Here is a 22,207-nt window from a genome sequence, read left to right as displayed (position 1 = left end):
CAGCTCTTTAGAATTTCTTGGTGAGAGTTTTCCATCTAGCATAGCTGGCTGCTATTTAACACTGGTTTGGGATTAAATGTTGATATAGTACCTAGTATATCTTTTCCTGGTTGTAGAATTTAAGGATGGAAAAAGACATTAATGTGTTGAGGTAAGATTGTTCCCATTCACAGAAGGTTTTCCTGTCCAGTTTAGAACTGGAAGCATTGCTTCCAACATACAGGTGTATCACAGTCACAAGGAGAAATCTGCATGTACATTCGAACTCCACTGCCATTCCCAAAGGCAGGGAAGGACTTTTAGCTGTGAACATAACTAAAAATGCATATTCAGCCTGGCTTTGTTGCTCTCAGTCCCTGTGCAGTTCAACCAGAGCTTGATGTGAAGTCATTGATCTTTCTGCATTTGTTCTGGTGATCCCTCCTTAAACATCATCATTGTGATTCCACTATAACATTGCTGTTTTCTAGTAATGGTGCAGAAGTTATAAAATTGTAATTCTGAACACAGCTCAGTTGATTTACATTCATTTCATACACTCACACTGCAATCTATTCATTTCACAGGGTATGTTTTTGACCTCCTGTTGGCCAGATCCAGTACCAATAACAAGAAGGCCTTTCCTTCCCGACTCTGACATTTTCGGCCATGTCCAAATATAAATTCGGATGCCTATGAGCCAGTGACACAGAAAACAGGCACAGGGTGAGGGAAATCTGTATTGAAAAGCTGCAACATTGTAGATTGCTGCAAGGTACTTCTGAGCTGAGCAAATAAATAGCATATGATCATCATACCAGGGCAGCACCATGTCCAAGCTAATATGCTTTCATTTCAGAATGATTTCTTATTTCAGACCTGGTGACATGCTGGCACTGTTAGCAAGTCTTTGCCTAAACTGGAGACTCAAGTGTGACTCCAGAAAATACCGACCACAGCAAGGTACTGTAGAGGCTACTGGCTAGAGACACGGTCAAGACTCAATTCATTTGCTTGGTTTAGCAAACACACAAATAAGTGACTTGATTTGCTACAGCTGTCTAAACAAAGAACAAAAAGGAGATAAAAGAGTATTTCAGTAACTAGATAAGAATATTAAACAGAGGTCAAGGTGAAATTTCTTTAAACTAGGAAGCGGGTGAATAGTTTGTACAGCTTTAGATGAAGACTCAGGCATGGAACAAGCAGTGATGACAGTTATTCCTGGATTGTTACAGAAATCTCTGCACTGTCTTCAGCATGAGAAGCAAACCACAGACATTTGCAGAAGTCCCTCCTGCCCTAGTCATCAGCTTATATTTACTGTTCTCTGAATTTCAAACCTCTGCCACCTCTTCAAAGTGTAAAAGCAGCCTGAGCTCACATACCAAGCAGGTCTTTTCTTGATTTAGTATGTTGTTCTCCTACACAATTAGGTTCTGAATCTAATTCCAATTCAGGCTGGCCAAATAGGGAAAATAAACTATTCATCTGCTTTTTGTTAAAAAAAAAGTCTCACTTGAGCCTAATGGTTTGTACAAGCACTAGCAAGTACCTGACACAGATTATGGTAAAATGGCATGATCACCTCAGAAGTAGAAAGTTCAGAGAAAACACTGTAAAATATAGTGAAATCATGAAATCATGGAGTAACAAATTTTGCAACGATGCATTAAATGGAAAAATGAAGGGGTTATGGATAAACAAGAAGGAAAAGAAACAGTCTCAGGCTGCGCCAGGGGAAGTTCAGGCTGGAGGTCAGGAGGAAGTTTTACACAGAGAGAGTGATTGCCCATTGGAATGGACTGCCCCGGGAGGTGGTGGAGTCGCCGTCACTGGAGGTGTTCAGGAGGAGACTTGACAGGGTGCTTGGTTACATGGGTTAGTTGATTAGGTGGTGTTGGATGATAGGTTGGGCGCGATGATCTTGAAGGTCTCTTCCAACCTGGTTTATTCTATTCTATTCTAAAATGGTGAAGATGCCAGATTAGAATTTATCTTTGGGTGAGAGGGCTGGAATGATGAAAACATGAGGTAACACAGCCAAGTACAGTGGAGTATTCAAGAAGAGTTTGAAAGCTAAACAGTGCAAACTAGTCTGTGAAGGTACTGACATGCACTGTCACAGCAGCTAGATGTCTGGGGTGACTAACTAAGATCAAATTAAAACTTTATTACGCCTTACTTAGTCCTTTCATACAGTACAATTTGAAGATCAGCAGAGTTTTCCATTTCTACATTATCCCTTTACATATTTTTGAAGGCTGTCAACTATCTCAGTGTTGATGTGATTAGAATTAGGCAGAGCCCATACTCAGAGTGGTCATCTCTTAGGAAGGCTGCCAGACTTCAGGAGACATTACGTTTGTTACGTTCTCTGAATAAGCAACATTCCAAATAGATTAAATCCATTAAAATAATGGAGCATATCAGGAATGTGCAATCTAATCCAAGATCTTACTCTTACTGCAGCAGATGGCTGCTTGCCTAAAATTTTACATGTAATATATACCAGCCTACAGTAAAATACCAGAAACCAGCATAAACTTACTCTTTATTCCCTTGCTCTTTTCAAGTGCTAACTTCCTTGTCTACTCTCATCCTAAAAAGAAAAAAAAGAAGTATTTTTAATGTGTATAAACTATGATTTATCAGAAGCAACAAAAAAAAAAGCATTACATATTAGAAAAAGAGATGAGCTTCTTGCATTACAGGTAAATTTACTAGGATGCTTAATCACATTGGTCCCACCCTTAGCATCAAGGCAACAGGGTCCATGCTGTATGCCCCATGGACACTCTTACACCCTCACTAAAATGACGAAATACAGGACAGCTCATTTGCCATTCAGGTCCTTCACTAATACAGGTAATCCAGAAGGGTTTCATACCAATAAGAAATGAAAATTAGGGAACAGAATTCCTATGGATAACATATTTTAAAGAATTCCTGTTCTTTTCACATAATTAAGTTTCCTTTCTTGACATGCCTCCCTATTTATGGAGTCCAAGTGCCCTTTTGATTCTTTCCACAACAAGCTCAGTTTAAAAAGTAATGCTGGTGAACACATACCACAGCAGAAATCATAAAATTCTTAGTCTTAAGATTACAAATTAGGTTTATAAAGCCTAATTTTGCCAGGAAAACCAGAAATGCTTATGACCCTTCTTTTGCCTGTATAGGTTAGGAAGTTAATTTAATTGCTTCCCCCCCTCCCCCCTCCCTTTTTCTTTTTTGCCTTAGGAGCAGAGAAGTTAATTTTTAAAGCCCCTTCCAGGTAACTTTAGATTTTGTTCCACAACAAAATAATTTACATCATATAAAGACAAGCTGTTTCTCTCTCCAAAAATGTACAGAGCAAACCGTCACAGTAAAAAGGAAAATGCAACATACCTTAATACTGCATTTTAGATATGGTCATAGTTAATTGTGGCATAGTTAATGTCACAGTTTTAAACTTGAAAAGAGACTGTAAGGATAATTCATTGCTCATTGCAATAAAACTCAGTGATAAAGGCTAAAATTTCTCTTAAAATCCCAATTTGCTTAATCTAATCCTGCAAGTACAGGAATTACATCATCTTCAAAAGGATCCAGCACCTCCCAGTGTCTTAATTATGCACTTTCATAACACCTAGAGAGGGCCATACAGCTTAAGAAATATTTAAAATACAAGCTTTAGCAAATTAACACTAGACAATCAAAACAATTTTTAAAACCTTTTGGCTACTCCATTTCCATTTATTCATAAACTGACCACACAACCAGGCAATCTTAACTCTGAGTTTCAACTCCTGTCTGTTTTTTTCCCAAGGTATCCTAGCTCTTTTCCTCAACAAACAAAAAGATTATGGCTGGTGGGAGATGCATTACCAGTGAAATATGCAGTACATGAAAAGCTCTTCATATTCCCTCATGTAGATTCAGCTGACATACCCCATTCCTGTTGTCTGAATGTTGTTTATCGACTATCTTACATCTTTTCTTACTGGTATTTAAAGGCATCAATGTAAGATCTCAACTCTAGGCCTAGTATTTTAAAAGTAGGTCCAGAAAGAATCTCATCAAGTTGTGCAGTTTGCTCATCTGACCCAGGATTGTTTTCTTGAAAGCTGTTTTTCAGACTTTTCAAAAACTTCCTTACTACTCCAAGGCAATCCACATTGTTAAGTCACAGCCCTCTCAATCCCTAAGACATGGACAGCCATGTTGACATCCTCCAGCCATGTTGAGCCTGATTCTTCCTTCTTACCACCTAAAGCTGTTTACTTCTTGTCAGAAACAGTATGAACACTGAAATCATGATTCTGATTACTTTGCTCTTTGAAGCAGCCTTATCAAGTATTTAAAACCTTAGAATATTAAGTCACCTTTTCTCTAGGCTCAGAAAAATCTCTTGAATTAATTTTCTCTTTCCTCCTTCTCTTTAGGTCAAGTCTTCCATATTTCTTCTCAGTCTCACTGGTCTGTACTGGAATTCTGCAATCTGTCTAATGGATAGATATTTTACCTGGGGTGTGACATCAGAAATTAGAAATAGTATCTTGGTAATGCCTTATTTATGATAAATAGAACAAAAATTATTACAAACCCATTCTCAGAGATAAATAGGAGGGCTTCTTAATTAACTTCTTTGACTGAAAGAAAGCTTAGTTAATATATGAGTCAGATGAATTGGCAGTATCACAGAGATTAATAAATTCTAATAGGATGAATGTCATGATAAAAGAAAGAAGGAGTCTAAGACCATTTGAATGACCACATATAGGAACAGGTTTTCTCATCTAACTGGCACAAGTGACAAAGTCTGCTGTCTGCTGCCCATGTGCCATAAGTAATATCAAGGTTACCCTTTGGATTTTTGGTATAACCTTACACTTTAAGGTAAGCATTAGGCTTTGCTTTATATGCAAGTGAAATGAAAAGACTTTGATCTCATTCAAGGTGCAAAGGGTTCTGCTGATTTGAGAGATGAGTCAGAAGTGACTCATCACCTGTTTTTTGGCAAGATATTTAGAACATGGAGAAATCACAAGGTGAATGGTAGGAATCATTTGAAACACTTCACACTCTCACCATTACTCAAAGGCCCTATCGGTTTAATGTTACACGTCTCTGCTTCTGAATCCCCACAGGTAAACCAGAGGACAGAAGGTTTCTCCTCTGTGTAAAGATTTGTCCTCTCTTAGATTTCACAGATGGCAACATTCTGCTAAGTAATAGAGCCTGCATACTAGAACCTGTGACAGACACCAGTTGCTATAACCTGTGATCTCCTGAAGTACAGAAATCAAAAGATGACTCACAGGGTACAGATTCCAAAAGAAACCTTCCGGTCAAACATTTCCAATTGTGTTGTGCCCTTTCAGAAGGTTGTCTGCAGTGTCACATGGAACCAAGTATGTGTCAACCACTTAAATACATTAAGCATCCATTATTTGGTACCCTGACTGTATCACAATAGTATTTCAGTCAGCCAGTTTCTAGACTTACCTTAAGTAACATTACACCAATCCTTTCATTTTGAATCCTAGGCTGTCTAAATCTGATCAAGGAGGAAGAACTCACAAGAAGAAGATCCATTTTGGCGGTTTAGCACCACTGTAACATCCAGAGGTCTCCAGATGCACAGAGCAAATTGGGTCCTTACAGAAAACTTTTCTGCATGCACTGTACATGGAGGTAATCCAAAACACATTATATAAAAAAGGCAATGAGGAGATGGGAGGCTGTAGCAGTACAAACTTCATTATTGACTAATTAGGTCTGCTTCTTGACAAAAAATAGTGGTGAGTGTTGCTTTAGAATGTACTTTGTGTTCTTCTGTGCTTGTCTGTGCTCCTTAGAATTCCTTGGTGGCTGTGAATTGAGGTGTGCTCACATATTTAAATTGGTTGTAATTATTGCACATAAGGAGGAAGTTCTTGATAATGAGAGAGGTAAAATACAGGAACAGGTTGCCTAGGGCTGTGGCTGAGGCTCTGTGCCTGGAGACAGTCAAGATCAGACTCAGTGTGGCTCTGGGCAGCCTGATCTAGTTGGAGGTGTCCCTGCTCAGTGCAGGGGGGGTGGACCAAATGACCTATGAGGGTCCCTTCCAACCCAATGCAATTTCCCAGTGGGTTGTTACCAGCATGAACAATATGCCTTATATAGAGAGATACTCGTGTTCGCAGACCAATCAACACTCAGCTGACCCTCCACCATTGGTTTTAAAAGATTAAGACACCTTCAGTTACTTACACCCACTGCTGCAAATACGCCCTGAACCAATCTTTGATGACATCTATACATTCTTTTCCCATTGCTCTCAAGTGTAATAATTAGTCATATATTGCATATACATAAAGAACAGACATTTTAAGGTGGATTTTGAATACATTCATGACTAAACATACATTTGAAGCAGACTGGTGCAACTTGAGAATTCCTAACTGGAAATACATATTAGTACAATAGTTTAGTAAACACTGGAGGTTTGCTGCTTGTTTCCAGATTTAAAAATTGCTTGAAGGGAAACCTGAGACACGAAAGTTGCTGGCAAAGTTGTCACCAGATATAAATGCTGCCAATGCTTTAGAAAAAGATTAAATATTATTTTTCCCTTCTTATTTTTTTTTATATTAGTTTTTAATGATACTTTTTTAAAAAGGAAACTCAGTAAAAAGCTGTCATATAAAATCACATAGCAGTAACTTCAGACAAACTCATTTGCATTCTTTTCATCAGTCAAAGCAAAATGAAGTTAAACAATATTAAAGTGATTTTTTTATATATATATATATACAAACACATAGGCTAAACATCAAATGCTGAGAACACAGCATACTGAAACAAGCACAATTCCTGTAGTCTTCAAAGTATCCATTAGGAAAATATGTGAACCACAAGTGTAAAATACAAGTGAAGGATCAGTAAGTGCCAGTTTCAATAGTGCAACATTTTATTAATGACAGAAATGTCTGGGTTTAACACTGCTGATGTACAAAAAAAATAATGCAGTGATAGTAAGAATGGCAGCAAAGAGGGATTTGGCACTGAATATATAAAATTGCAAAAAAGCATGTCTCAGTGGTCTTCTAAAGGGATTGACAAAAAAATCTTACCGGTGGAAAATAAAGAGTTCCTTTCAGTTGTTGGAAATGGCCAATCAAAGAGCAGAGTGAAAATGTGTTTGTGTAAAACAGTGCAATACAATTTACACAAGGCTCTTTTAGGAATGTCACCTTCTCTTTTTTTCAAGTCAGCTGATGCACATGTAAACACAAATATGCTAAGATGCGTTTAGCAATTTGCACACACGTGTGCATTTGTTTTTATTCAATTCCACTGCACAGCATATAAATGCTTAGCACTAAAAGGTGCACTTTAGCTCTGTTTGGGGTTTGTTTACATATTTGTAGCCTCATTTTTTAATTATTTTTTTAAATTTTGACCTACAATGGTAGTGTACACATTTGTGTCAAATGTCTAAGCATCTTATTGAAAACCTCAGTATCTAAAATGTAATGTAGTACAGTGATGTTTACCTTGCTATTAGGCTTTACACAAAGTTTCGACATTCTGCTTGCCATATGTATGCTTCAGGATGTAGATCAAACTTGAAGGCAATATAGGCTATGTCTGTGATGGGAGAAAAGATGTGGGACATATTGGAATACACTACCCATTGTAAACCAGTAGTTTGTATCTTCTCTTTTTTTTTTTTGATCTCTTGAATTCTCCTATGGTTTTACATACAAAGAATAAATGAAATACCATCTTATTTCCTTCAAATTTAATACCCAAAATTCATGGAAGATAAAAATCTGTGGTGTGGTTGACTTGGTTTTAAACAGGAACCTGAGTAAGGGTAGGAAATATAGCATTAGGACTAAAAGAAAACAATTCCTTAATAATTTAAGTAGCTGAACAGGTTTTTAATGTTCTACCACAAAACAGCAAGGCAACAGATAATAATGGCCTTGTATTCAATGAATTATCATGAACACCCACTGCAAACCTGAATATTTTCTGCAAAAATAAAACATCAGATTATGCACAATAATAAAAAGCATCAGAAATAGATGCACCTGGATTTTTTTCTTTTTTTTTTTTTTAAACCACAAATATCAGAATTCAGCATTTATGTCACAGTCCTTGAACAGTTGCTCTGAGATGGCTACGTTAAGCACACTACTGCACTAAGTAGACACCCCACAACAGGCTTGCACTGCAACAGTAACACAGTTTTCATATAGGCACAGACTTCTCTCATTCATGTTCAAAAACAACATGAAATGAACATCAATATTAGGATTCATCCCATATTTCCTTGTTAGCAAAAAGTTCTTGCCACTTTGGTAGTTGAAGTCACTGAATGTTTTTATAAATTGCAGGTACCTCAAGGAAAAGAAGAGTTCCATATTCAGCAAGGCAGCATTATATCAGGATATTTTATACCAACTAAGGCATAAAGAACTTTGCATCAGGGTATACAATACTCAGTCTTTTAATAAAGTTTCATATTCTGTGTGGTGAAAGTGCATAGGAGTGGGATTCCACTAGAGTAGAAAGAATCCTCTCACAGTATTAAGGCCTTTCAATTTTATGTGAACTGTGTCAGGCTAAAGTCAGCACAGTGAAAACAAAAGTAGGCTATCGTCATACTGGACACCACTGAAGTTTTCTTAGCATGTCTTTTCTTCTCCTAGTTGTCGTTCATCTTCTTCATCAGCTTCCTCAATAACCTGAATTTCATCTGGTTGAGGTAAAGATGATATCTCAGTCAGCAGTTTAGCTCCTTCAGCTTTATTTTTTTCTTCCTCTTCAATGACTTTCTTCCATATTTTGTGATTTTCACTGAGATGATGTATTAGCTGGCAAAATATTCTTCTACCCTTTTTCCTTTGAGCTTCTGCAAAAGTACAAGCATGTTTGGTTGCTTGAGATTCAAAGCAATAGTATTTCACACATACAAAACCAATGGCATGTTGTAAGACAGATGTAAACTTGAGCAAAAGACATGGAAGCTTATTCAGAATAGTGACATGGCAAAGGATAACAATGAGTGTCTGTGTGAAATTGTAAGTCTCCTGGTATGAACAAAAATTTTCTTAAAAGAGTGCCGATCATGAAGTTGCACAATTGCAAAATCTACAGTATGTGACTGAAATTGTGTAGTACATCATTGCCATGTCTGAATTTATGAAATGACAACCATATGCATCAGCTGAAATACAGAAACTTACTTAAAATAAGATCATCTTCCATTTCTTCATCATCACTCTCTAACTGTGCTCCATCATCGTCTTCAGTACTTTCTGTATCCTCTTCCTCTTCCTCAACCCATTGCCCTGGAAGCAACCCAGCTGCATTATAGGAATTACAAAGGGGGCCAACTATATGAGTGATGAAAGATTCCTGCAGTTTTGCAAGCTGTGGAGAAGAACGATCCATGAAGGGGCTGATAGGTAATCCAAGACTTGCTTCCTCATCACCCTGAAAAAGAAATTTAAAACATCATTGGAATTTCTCATAAAATTATATTTTCATGTTTAATTTAAAGGTAAGTTTAAAATAGTCTTTTTAATTTAAAGTTAAGTTTAAAACAGTCTTGCATAGGCCATAATCTTCCCTTCAGCTCTGCTGCAAGAATACCCTCATGCACAGAAGGAGAACTAATTCTACTGGAGCTGCTATTCCTTTGCCTTTACAGGACGGCTTCAGGGCAGGCAGAGATTTCATTTCAGTTGCCTGTTATCAAAAGAGAGTAAATCACGCTTTCCATACCCACCTGTTCATAAAATTCATTAACAATGCCTTCTGTCCATTTCAGGTGCAGCTCTCTAACTTTTGCTGGGCCATTAATATCTGCCAGTTTGATGCATATTTGACAGGCCAGCAGACGATCGTTTTCATTGCTCCATTCTATGCCATGACTGTTGATATCATTGACCTGGATTGGAGACATACAGTTGAAAGAATTAACACAAAACTATTCATCAGTGGTTTGAGTTTTTCCAAGACTTTTCTCAATAGACACTTGTATAAATTTATCTATTTATTTTTTTTTGCCTTACATAATAAAAAAAGAAGTAATTTCATATCTCTCAGAAGATGGAAATGTGAGGTCTTCTGTGGGTCCCTATGTCACATCTGCTAGGATTATTAGATGATCTAGAGAACAACCTACAATTGGTTTGTCCAAAGGAAATACTCTTACTTTCAATTTGCAGTAATTTTAGTAATATAAAACTTCATATGCAACAACTCAGTGGCAACACTAACATCACAACTAGCTCAGTGAAGACACCAAAATGTAACAAACCTTGGCATTAAATTCTGCAAGGAAATCAAAATGCTTCTTAAGATCTGTGGCAAGGATTGCTTCGATCACTAGGAAACGAAAACGCTTGAATTCTACATGATCGAGATTGGACAAGAAGTTGTACTCTGGTCGTGATAAGAAAAGATTCCAGGCAGAAGCAGCATGGTGATTTTCTAAGACTGACCTGTCATTGTAGAGAACAGCCTACAAAAAAATAATGAAATGTTAAGAAAAATGTAAGGCTTTAAAATGACAATTTAATATTCTGAAGCTTAAGGGCTGGTCAGAAACAAGTCCTAATAAAAATTTAAAAAAGAGGAAGTAACTATTGGAAATGATATTGGAAATGATGTTTTGTCTTCTGGTTTTGAGGCTTAAAGTTACAAAATGTCAGATGAGAAAAAGAAAGAAACAAACCAACCAATTAGGAAAAGGTTTTTATCTCCTTAAACGTCCCTAAGGTTGTCTTAGCGACACTACAGACACACACATACACCATTTAAAATGTAAGCTATGCACTCATGGTGGTATGAGTGGAGCACACACACTGACTTCAGACAGGACAAAAAAAAAGCCTAGACCAAAACCCAGACCTAAGTATATGCTTTTCATTCCTTTTAATTCCTCTTGATTCCAGTATTGTTTAGAAAAGAAAAGCACCAGGAAAGGAACTCCAAAGCGTCTAAGAACTGCGGTTAATGGGAAATGGTGGGGAGTATCACTAGTTCTCAATATGCTACATTTAATGCTGATGAATTCATTTGAGCTGCAAATGAGTTAGACAAAACAGTTGCAGGTTTTACTCACAACTCCTGTGTTTACACAAAACACCCTAGAAAACAATTAATTGAATATAGATTAAATAGAACCTGCAAAACAACTTCTTTGGAAACCCACAAAAAACAATCTTTATGTTTTGAGGAAAGGAAGAGGTCACTAATAAAATGTGTGTATTTTTGACGATTGGAGATTAATTGGTTAGATTCTTCCTTGTGTACAAAACTGCCTACTTCTCTCTTTTTTGTTTCTTTTATTTTTTTTTTTTTCAATAAACAATTGTTGAAAACTGACTGGAAAGTTCACTTTTGAAGTCTCAATTCTTTCTGCTCTGTTCTAACAATGAAGTCGAATGTGGAAGAAAAAAGAAAGGATGTCTTACTGATTCCTTCTTATCTCACTGACTCTCCCTTAAGGGTAATATGGCTATTTACCATAAAGGACTAATTTGAAATACAGATATAAAGTTAATTATAACATAAAGTTAATTAGAGGAACCTAATTGAACTATTAGAGTTATTATGGTAAGTGCAGACACTACTATGATTTCAGAGGACTCCCAAAATTTAAGATATTCATGAATTAGCTGCTTAGACAGTCCTAGGGCCAGCTCTCTATTACTTTTTTAATCTAACCTGCACTTATTTGTATTATTTTAATTTTTTTTCATTATCACACCTACACAACCAATACCTACAAAAGATATTGAAATCTATCACAAAATTAAATTACATAAGTCATGCAAAAATTAAATTTATATCCTTCCTAAATTGGGCAAAAGATCCTGAACAAGCTATAGCAAGGATACAGAAGAGAAAGACAAATTCATTATTCTTTCTTCAGATACAGACAAATAATTTTCTGGTTAAAGAATTTCTTACCTGAGGTGCATTTGTAGCCACTAGAAAAGCATTTGTACGACCAGGATGATCATAATCATGCATGGCAGCTGCTACATATAAAGCCATCAATTCCAAAGCAGGAATGTTTGATGCCAGGCAACCATAACTATCATCAGCAATAGAACAACTCTTTGAAGAAATATAGCTGACTTGAACAGGTGCAATACCACTGCCTTCATCTAAGAGAGTTGAAGAAACAAAATAGATTTTCAAATGTTATTATTAGAGGGCACAGATCCACACTTGCTGCCCTCATTGGAAGAGGAGAGGAAGGAAGGAAGATTTGCCATGGTCCTTGAAACTGCTATCTTAGCAGACACAGAAAAGAGGAATTCTCTTTATCTTTGCACAGATTACTTGTGCTGCAGAAAGCTAGCATGTATAATATAATGTATGTGTACATAAAGTATGTTTACAGCATAAATTTTACTGAAAACTATACATCTAAATTTTTAAATTCAAATTCTAAATTTTTAAATTCCATGAGGCCACAGGCATCACAAAACCAAGTTGCACTGGAACTAGTGCCATACAAAATTTGAATCTGAAGTCTTTCATGTCTCTCTCAGGGATGCTCTTACGCAGCAGTTGTCAGGGTAGTCACTCCAATGCCTGAATGTCTGCATGTGAGATCTACTACACAATTCTGAAATACTAATGTTTACTCTCAAATCATTAAGGGGAACTTCAGTTAAGTTAAATACTTTGACACTGGCACTTTAACCTATTTAATTTTAAAAAATACTAGTCTAATGTTATTTTGAATGCTAAAATTATACTATAAAATTATACTATAAAATTAAGGCTCCGAGGTGACCTAATTGTGGCCTTCCAGAATCTGAAGGGGGCCTACAAGAAGGCTGGGGAAGGACTTCTCAGGATCTCAGGTAGTGATAAGACTAGGGGAAACGGAATGAAGCTGGAGGTGGGGAGATTCAGGCTGGAGGTGAGGAGGAAGTTCTTCACCATGAGAGTGGTGAAGCCCTGGAATGGGTTGTCCAGGGAGGTGGTTGGGGCACCGTCCCTGAAGGTGTTTAAGACCACGCTGGATGAGGCTCTGGACTAGTGTGGACTAGAGCCTGATCTAGTGTGAGGTGTCCCTGCCCATGGCAGTGGGGTTGGAACTAGATGATCCTTGTGGTCCCTTCCAACCCTGACTGATACTATGATACTAACTGCAGCTTCATTCAGCAGAGAAAAATTTTTGAGGGAACCTGCACTCTTGGATAACAAACTACTACTTATCTCATAATTTTTTCTAGAAATGTATTGCATGATATTTCTGATGGTGTGAGCTAACATTGTGATATCAAATAAAAAGTGAGAAGAGTAGTTAGGTATTTTCTTGCAGAGTAATTCTCTTTTTCACCTCTTGTAGTTTCATTAAGATATTCTTACAGCACAAGAAGAAAAATAATCCATGTGAATACATACCCATATCACTTTCCATGATATGCTCATTGTGAATTTGCTGAAATCCAGGGATGGGCCGTGTGGTCAGATACCATACTGCATGGAGAACGTCTGTGGCATGTATGCGATTGTGATCTGAAAATTAGCAGATAGAATAAAAAATACCAACTGAAATATAATCAAAAGGAACCAAAAAAGGGGGAAAAAAAAAAAAAAGTAAAAAAAAAAAAGTAATGTACCAAGTTTACTGTGGGGAGATTTTGATGAAACACAAAGGAAAATCTCAATTTAAATGGTTAGTAGAGGCTATGTCACTGAAGACTTTTAGGAAACAAGCTGGATAAACATCAAACATCCTCTAAGCATACTTCATCCTACCTGACAGTCAGGAAGGGATTAAGCAGCTTTTTAACTCAGTGATGGTGAGCCACTAGCACTGCCTCCAACCTGATACTTAAAAGCACCTGCAAACATCTGTGACATTGAAAAGGGGGAGAGGGAGAGCGTGCTGTGTGTGTTCTTGTTTTGTTTTGCGATGAATTTGCCTGCTCTAAGCTGCAAGATGAATAATCAATGCCAATGTTCTATATTTTCTTACTATTCTATTACAGGCCTAAACCAAATTTCTGTCAAATCCACAAACATTCTTTCATCAACTTCAGTCTTCTTGATTCAATTATTCATTCAAATTCTTTAATATTATTCAACCCCCATATTCACTGATTGAGTTTGTGAGTCCACATTTGGGTTTGTTTTGGGGGTTTTTTGCTGCTGCAATTCACTAAATCAGTTCTAAGTTCTGACAAACGTATTAATTAAACACACACCAAATTCAGGCATTGTCTATGTCTCTATTTAACAAACTAACATATTTACTAAAGGACATAGACAAACATAAAAGAAGAAACATATGCAGTTGGAGAGTACTTACAGGGAATATCTCGGTAGCCACTTTCTAGAGCACGGAAGTAATTCATGAATTCTTGAGTTGGGATTTTGAAAATCTCAAACAGGCCAGTGTCTTGAAACAAGGTATAAGTTACCTAAACACATATTAAAATGAATTTCAGTTTGAAAAAAATAAAAACATACCTAATCTTATCCTGCTTTTTCAGCTTTACAAATATTCCTGTGTCTAAAATTGCTGCTAGAGATGGAAATTTCTGAAACTCCATTAAAAGACTATCTGAAAGCTGTTTGTCATAGAGGTATGCTTCATGACTTTTTAGCATAAAAATGTGGATTTTTCTCATCTTCTCAAATAAATAACAATTACTAAAGCTTTTATTTCTTTAATGACCAATTCTATGCATAACTGACTTTTCTTTTAAATTAACATTTTGGAGAATATTATTATGTTAAAGAACTCATGCTTTATTCCATTAGTGACCTAAAAAGCAGAATCCATATTCTTACTTATTAAGCAAAAATCCAAATTATTTTTAACTACAGTAGCAGAGCTGTTAGTATAAAAAATACAAACCAAACATTGTATTTATTTGTGGTATTTCAGCTATTTCTTTTATTACTTGTAACTTATCTTGGGTAATTTTAACAAAGTTAGCTGGTAAATGAAACACTTACTCCAAAAATGCACTCACAACAGTTATGCATCTGTATACTGTGCAAATATATTATAATTTACAAGTAGAACTTAGTGACTGCAAAGACCTAATCCCCTCAAGACTGCATATATTAAAAAAGCATTTCAAAGCAAGTCACTGATACTCATTTTTGTCATTTCTGTCCCAGACACTTGAGAGAAAGAGTAAGTTCTGAAGTGTGGGAGGGAGGTGCTCAAAAGAATGTGAGAGCAAATTAGCAGACATCCCTTCTCCTTCTGCCTGTCCCAACCCTTCCTCTTCACATATACCCAATTTGAGAACCTTACAACTGGTGGTGGTAAAAATGCAATTTTTCACTGTCTCTCAAGTAAGATATGTTATCAGATGCTTACAGCACAACAAACAAAAGGACTGGGGTGGAAGTAGGACAAGTAATACACATACATACAACATCTGGAAATGCTGATACAGAAACTCTGGTCAAGTAAAAACCTGCACAGTTAAGAACTTAAAAGGTTTCATCTACCCCCTGGGCTGCACACAAATGAAATGCAAGCTAACTTGGTTCAGAGTACTAGCATACCACAGGAAAAAAAAAACACTCAGGAGATGATTGTGGCATCCTAGTCTGTACATGAACAGCTGTCACTAACTGAGGTGACAGAAGACCTGAAAATATTTGATCAAACAAGACTAGTTGAAGATTTAAAACAATAGCCATAATATTGTGTATTGTGAAAGAAAAGCTAGTGTCTAATGGCAAAATTACATTATCCCCATTGGGTTTTTTCCCTGTCTTCAGTATGGGTGCAGGCCTTTGGTTCCAACTGCACCTGAGTGCTTTTAAATTGTTCCCTTCTCTCCACTTGATTGTTTCTAACACTACCCTTGAACCAGAGTAACACGCTTTCTACTCCATGGTAGGAAACAAAGATACTGTAAATAAAAATGTTTTCTCATCTAATTAGAAACAAATTCAGCTCATACTATAGCTCCAGGATTGCTAAATCCAGCATAAAGAAAGAGACAGAGGTTTCCAGATGACAGTGATGAATGGGAGAGGCTGGGGAAGAGCAAACAGAATCATACTTTTGCACCTGCCAGTAGATTGGCTTCAGCACAACATGAAACTGCACGGAAGAGCTTAGTAATAAGTCAGAAAGAGGTAAAAGGGATACTACATGCAGAAAGCAGCATGGAAAAAAAATCCCATTGTTTGTAGGATCAAGAGGCAAAAGACTGCCTAAAAGATCACTTCTCTTCCCCCACAGGTGTAGCTCTGGCAGAAATATTTTACTGAAATAAAGAAAAAAGAAATGGTTGACAAACAAGGTAGTAATTCTGAAAGCAGGAGACAAATTTTCATAGGAATGGCATATTTATACAAAGCCTACTAAGTGTGAGTTGAACCTACTTTTACATTGAGAATAAAATTCAGAAACTGTGGAGCAAGTTGTCTATAGATACATTATTTTTAACAGTTTTCAATGAAATGGAGCATATGAGAAATTATATTTCTAGTTACAAGTTAGTATTCACATATATGTTGACTGCAAAACAACTTCACGGCTTAAATGAAATCTATAAGCCGGGCAGCTTTACGCACCCTCCCCCATATAACAAAAGACAGCAAACCTGGCTAAGGATCCTTCCAGACTGGTCTCCCATTTCTTGTACAAGGTCAAAAATTTGGAAATTCCAATTGTTCATCTTCTCCATTAGAGAATCATGGTCTAACAAGGCTGTTTCTAATGCAGGATTCTGCTCCACCTGGATGAGAGTAAGATATTTTATCATCTCTAAAATAACAATGAAATAAAACGTGTCAGTTGCAGTGACGAAACAAATCAAATCAAAACAAATAAAACCATGAAAGTGATAAATTGTCACTGGACTTCTTGAATGCAGCTGTGAGAAAAATCATACATCTATAGCATAAATAGCACAGCTGAGGGCTTAACTACTTATATTTTGGGGCAGCAGATTCAAGGGCTTTCTGAGACAACGCCAAATTTTCATTCTTCTATCTTTTTAAAGAAGATGAGTTGACAAAACAAAGGAAGAACATGCATAGGCTAACAAAACCTTTACTGAGCTTTAACAGTTGATTCATTGAACAAGCTTTAAAAATATTGATGTATAAACCCAAAATAGTAGCAAAGCTTAAACCATTTGTCTCTCTGCACTTGCAACATACTGCATTGTATGAGCATCCATCTGTAAGTCTCACTGAAACTGCCACACCTTTCACAGTTTATGAGAAACTAGAAAATATACTACAAAAAAAACAAACAAACTAGTCAATCATTGCTTAAGCATACTATCAACACTAAATCTACACAAACCAAGTTTGATCAACACAATTTAATACACTCACAATATTTCTTGTCATTGCTGGCGACATGTATGCAAGCTGGAAATACACAGCTGCTAAATGACAATTTGAATTCCCAAACCACATCATTTCCCTTCAAAAGTACAATTCTTAACAATGCAAAGACCTCTTTACAGCATGTTAGAAATACTGTATATACAGAACACTGTACTGATAGAAGTTATTGCTGGATTTTTTTTTGCAGTGACAAGCTTACAAGGATGTTATTTTGCGTTTGATCGAGCATTTCCTTCCTTTCATCTTTCTTCTTCTCTATATGGTGGAAAGAATCATTTGGAACACTAGCACTTCCAGTTTCACCTTAAAGAAAACACATACAGAAATATGGTGTAAATCATTTCTTTGTAAATTACTACTGTCTAGTAATTGTTTAATTCACCAGACAGGTTTTTCCACAGAAAGTAATAGTCTGTTTCTCAACAATTTTTAGCATTCAAAACAAACAAACAAAAAAGTTGTAAAGGACAAAATCTATTTGAAGATGGAGAAAAACCAGAAGCCTAACTTTTTGCTTACCAAAAATTGGTTCAAGGATTAGTGTAGCTGAGAGGAGAAAGAACTTGTTTGATATATGGCATACCCAACTAAAAAGCTGTGAGAAGAAGCCTATTAAAATCCTTACTCTGAAGCAGGCCATGTTTTAGATTAGCTTGATTATCATAAGTCAAAATGACAGTAAAATACATGCATAAAGTCAATCTAATTGACTTTAAAAAAGATGCAAGTTGATATCAAATATATATATATTGAAATCCCACCTGATTTTCTGTCTTTATATTCTGCGAATTCTGCTTCAGGTGTTGGCATTGGCTTGAGAATCTGACGTCCACAGCTTAGGAAGAAATGAAAAATATTTACAACATTCAGTAATTTGCTTTTTTTTTTATTGCTACTGCTGGGTGGCACTGAAAAACACTTACAAATTAATTTTCTTAAAATGCCATGGGGTTGAAGGCTCCTCCACCAAGTTCTTTTTTTTTCTCCTAATTTGGCACATACAGATTTATTCTGCACTTAGAAATTAATCAAACATCACCTCCCCTGGACACAGCTCCATAAATTAATAACCTTTAGAATAAACCTTTATTATTAGAATAAACCAAACCAGGTTGGAAGAGACCTTCAAGATCATCGTGTCCAACCCATCAACCAATCCAACCCACCCAAACAGCTAACCCATGGCACCAAGCACCCCGTCAAGTCTCCTTCTGAACACCTTCAATGACGGCGACTCCACCACCTCCCCGGGCAACCCGTTCCATAGCGCAATCACTCTTTCTGTATAGAACTTCTTCCTAACATCCAACCTGAACCTCCCCTGGCGCAGCTTGAGACTGTGTCCTCTTGTTCTGGTACTGGGTGCCTGGGAGAAGAGACCATCATCAGCCTGTCTACAACCTCCCTTCAGGTAGTTGTAGAGAGTGATAAGGTCACCCCTAAGTCTCCTCTTCTCCAGGCTAAGCAGCCCCAGCTCCCTCAGCCTCTCCTCATAGGGCTTGTGTTCCAAACCCCTCACCAACTTTGTTGCTCTTCTCTGGACTCGTTCCAGCAAGTCAACATCCTTCCTAAACTGAGGGGCCCAGAACTGGACACAGTACTCGAGGTGTGGCCTAACCAGTGCAGTGTACAGGGGCAGAATGACCTCCCTGCTCCTGCTGGCCACACTGTTCTTGATGCAGGCCAGGATGCCATTTGCCCTCTTGGCTGCCTGGGCACACTGCAGGCTCATGTTAAGCCTACCATCAACCAGCACCCCCAGATCCCTCTCTGCCTGGCTGCTCTCTAGCCACTCTGACCCCAGCCTGTAGCACTGCATGGGGTTGTTGTGGCCAATGTGCAGAACCCGGCATTTGGATGTGTTAAATCTCATGCCGGTGGATTCTGCCCATCTGTCCAGCCTGTCCAGGTCTCTCTGCAGAGCCTCTCTACCCTCCAGCAGATCAACTCCTGCCCCCAGCTTGGTGTCGTCAGCAAATTTACTGATGATGGACTCAATGCCCTCATCCAGATCATCAATAAAGATGTTAAAGAATAAAATAAGGTACAGTAAATTATTTAGAAAGTATTCAGAAATGAAGAATTCAGTTTCCCATTTAGGAAATCCTGATTTTCTAAAAAAACCTGTAAAATGCTGTTACTCTGCAACTGCTGTTTTCAAGGATGAGCTCAAGCTGTGCCAAGGGAAGTTTAGGCTCAAGGTGAGGAGAAAGTTCTTCACAGAGAGAGTTGTTAGCCATTGGAATGGGCTGCCCAGGGAGGTGGTGTAGTCACCATCCCTGGAGGTATTCAAGAGGGGATTGGATGTGGCACTTGGTGCCATGATTTAGTAGTCATGAGGTCTTGGGTGACAGGTTAGACTTGATGGTCTTTGAGGTCTTTTCCAACCTTATTGATTCTATGATTCTTTAATTTCAAATCAATGTCTTACATACAGCATTCTTTAGTCTCCCCTGGATAACAGTTACAGGTTATTATGAGATCATTCTTTTTTTCAATACTAGTAGATGTATAGGTCCTGTTGTATTTTTTAACTGTAAATGCATTCTTTTTAACACATATGAAGTTACAAGAAATGTAACAGAGTTTACAGTACCTGCTACACACATAACCTACAGTTGTTTTAACTTGCTGCTGAATATCTGGAGAACTAAATGTGTATCCTGCAGGCTTATAGATATTAATGCTTGGTTTTGTAAGAAAATCAGCGGTATCAGGAAACTCTACAGGCGACCAGTTGCTGAAAGCTCCACTGGACACAGATCCATGGCTAGGTGACCCCACAGGACTCAGGCCAGGAGAAGCACCTTCCAAAACAAACATGACACAGGGTTGAGATCACAATAAAAACATTACTGTTCAGAAAAGACTGAAATTAAACAAGAACCTTTCTAAGCATAAAGAATGTGCAAGTTTTCAAAGCACATTTAAACACACACCCATGTAGCCAGATCTGTTGCAGGCTTTGAGATCTCCAATGGTGTGCCATCGAGGCTACACGTGTGAACAGGCAAATCAAGTAAAATGTTAAAACCTCTGGCTTTCAAAGGATTGGTTTTGATTTAATCAGTAGCCAAAACTTTCCATATTTCTTTCTGATTCAGGATTGCTTTTTCACATTTTCCACAGGAGGTCAGGGCAAAATCAAACCCAGTTCAGTACTGGTAACTGATCTGGACAAAAATCCTTTCATTCAGTGTTTTGCAGTAAAGAAGTAAGATGCTCAACAGGACACACTTAAAAAACAAAGCAAAAATCCCTACATACTCTAATTGTAGTTCCAAAGCCAAGAGCCACAGGGCGCAGACACTGGGCTTTCTTGACAGTGATGTACCTTTTTTTATTGGCATGATAATCTATCTAAATCTGCCTAATAAGCCACTGGGGGTGGGGTGTGTCAAAATTTGTTCACAGATAATTGGAGATAAAAATCCAACTAACACATTTCATCTCCCTTAGGTCCATAAAATCCCCCATTCCTGTTCAAACAGTATGCTAGAGTTTACTTCAGGCTCCTATCAGTGAACTCTAGGAAAGAAAGCTGGCTAATCTGGGCTCTGACTATTCTGTGCCTAACACCAATTTACAACTTCATTTTGCAATAAGCCAAAACATCATTTCTTTCCTATACATGGTAACATTTTGCAGGCACATAGCATCAGGTGAAGAGACGAGTATTCTACAAGGTTGATGTTAATCATAATTTTAAGTATTCTTAGAAGCAGATTTTAAAAAAAGAAAAATTAGATATCTAATACATGCTGTTGCTATTTTAGTACTCCATTTACATGAGGTACTCCATTTACATGAGGTACACCATTTACATGAGGTACTATAAATCGCATGGTCTTACCTGCTCGCCTGGGACCTATGTGAGCCAGTGTCATAGAGGATGATCTTTGCTTTGGGATTGTCAGCAGGTTTGCACCGAAAGACCCATTTGAATGAGATCCTTGGCTGAAAATAAAACAATAAGTTTGTTGGTTTTTTTTCCCCCTTGTCTTCCATTTTGATTAAATAAAACCAGAAAACAGAGTAAAATAAAACAGTCAGACTGCTGCAGTTTACTTGTTCCAGGTTCACTACCATTAAAGACAGAGTGCAAAAAAGAACTCAAATTCAAGATCAGCTAGAAAGTATGTCAACTATATGGAATAAAGATGCTGGGTACTGGGTGAAAGCAACAGAAAACTTTACACAGTCCTAAAAGGACACAGTAAATCTATTCAGCCCAAGCGTCATAGGTTTAACCTTCTAATACAGTATTTACTTTTCATGAATGTCTTAACAAAGCAGGCTATTTTCTACCAGATCTGGCTTGCTCTCCAAATTATTTCTGCATATTTAAGTAATTTATTAATTGATTGCAATCTTTAAACTAAAGACTTTGGTTTCAACAAAGTCAAAAAACCAAAGCAAAAACTAGCTGCATAGCTCGGTAGCTAAATCGTTTAACTCAATCGCTGAGTGATGACATCTGCTGTTCGAGGTATGAAATTGCACCCAGAAATTCCAATGCTACCGTTCCTTCAGCAAATAAAAATGTGACATACAATTAACATCAACTGTATGCTTCTAAGTGAAAGCAGCTGATGCAAAACTAATTATTTCATTATTTTATTATGGGAAAACTATTTATCAAAACAGATGGGGGGTTTGGAGCACAAGCCCTATGAGGAGAGGCTGAGGGAGCTGGGGTTGTTTAGCCTGGAAAAGAGGAAGCTCAGAGGAGGCCTTACTGCTGTCTACAACTATCTGAAGGGAGGTTGTAGCCAGGTGGGGGTTGGTCTCTTTTCCCGGGCAGCCAGCACCAGAACAAGAGGACACAGTCTCAAGCTGCACCAGGGGAGGTTTAGGCTGGATGTTAGGA

The 22,207-nt window shown here is 37.4% G+C and overlaps 1 protein-coding gene across 1 annotated transcript in view; it reads right to left on the bottom strand.

The window, feature by feature from the left end:
• Nucleotides 1-7,741: 7,741 nt before the first annotated feature.
• PDE3B (phosphodiesterase 3B) overlaps nucleotides 7,742-22,207 on the bottom strand; it is a 77,728-nt gene continuing 63,262 nt past the window's right edge. Inside the window, exons 5-16 of the mRNA XM_068148059.1 lie at nucleotides 21,191-21,294; nucleotides 19,934-20,144; nucleotides 18,099-18,172; nucleotides 17,537-17,640; nucleotides 16,581-16,715; nucleotides 14,312-14,423; nucleotides 13,402-13,515; nucleotides 11,947-12,146; nucleotides 10,289-10,492; nucleotides 9,755-9,916; nucleotides 9,210-9,459; nucleotides 7,742-8,875 (exon numbers count right to left, since the gene is read on the bottom strand). Coding sequence (XP_068004160.1) covers nucleotides 8,649-8,875; nucleotides 9,210-9,459; nucleotides 9,755-9,916; nucleotides 10,289-10,492; nucleotides 11,947-12,146; nucleotides 13,402-13,515; nucleotides 14,312-14,423; nucleotides 16,581-16,715; nucleotides 17,537-17,640; nucleotides 18,099-18,172; nucleotides 19,934-20,144; nucleotides 21,191-21,294 — 1,897 coding nt within the window. The 3' untranslated portion in view covers nucleotides 7,742-8,648. The remainder of the gene's footprint in view (nucleotides 8,876-9,209; nucleotides 9,460-9,754; nucleotides 9,917-10,288; nucleotides 10,493-11,946; nucleotides 12,147-13,401; nucleotides 13,516-14,311; nucleotides 14,424-16,580; nucleotides 16,716-17,536; nucleotides 17,641-18,098; nucleotides 18,173-19,933; nucleotides 20,145-21,190; nucleotides 21,295-22,207) is intronic.

The sequence above is a fragment of the Melanerpes formicivorus genome, unplaced genomic scaffold (assembly GCF_026170545.1).
Source record: "Melanerpes formicivorus ecotype bairdi unplaced genomic scaffold, bMelFor1.0.p_v2 SCAF_16, whole genome shotgun sequence".
NCBI lineage: Eukaryota > Metazoa > Chordata > Aves > Piciformes > Picidae > Melanerpes > Melanerpes formicivorus.
This window is presented reverse-complemented; position numbering and strand designations above follow the sequence as displayed.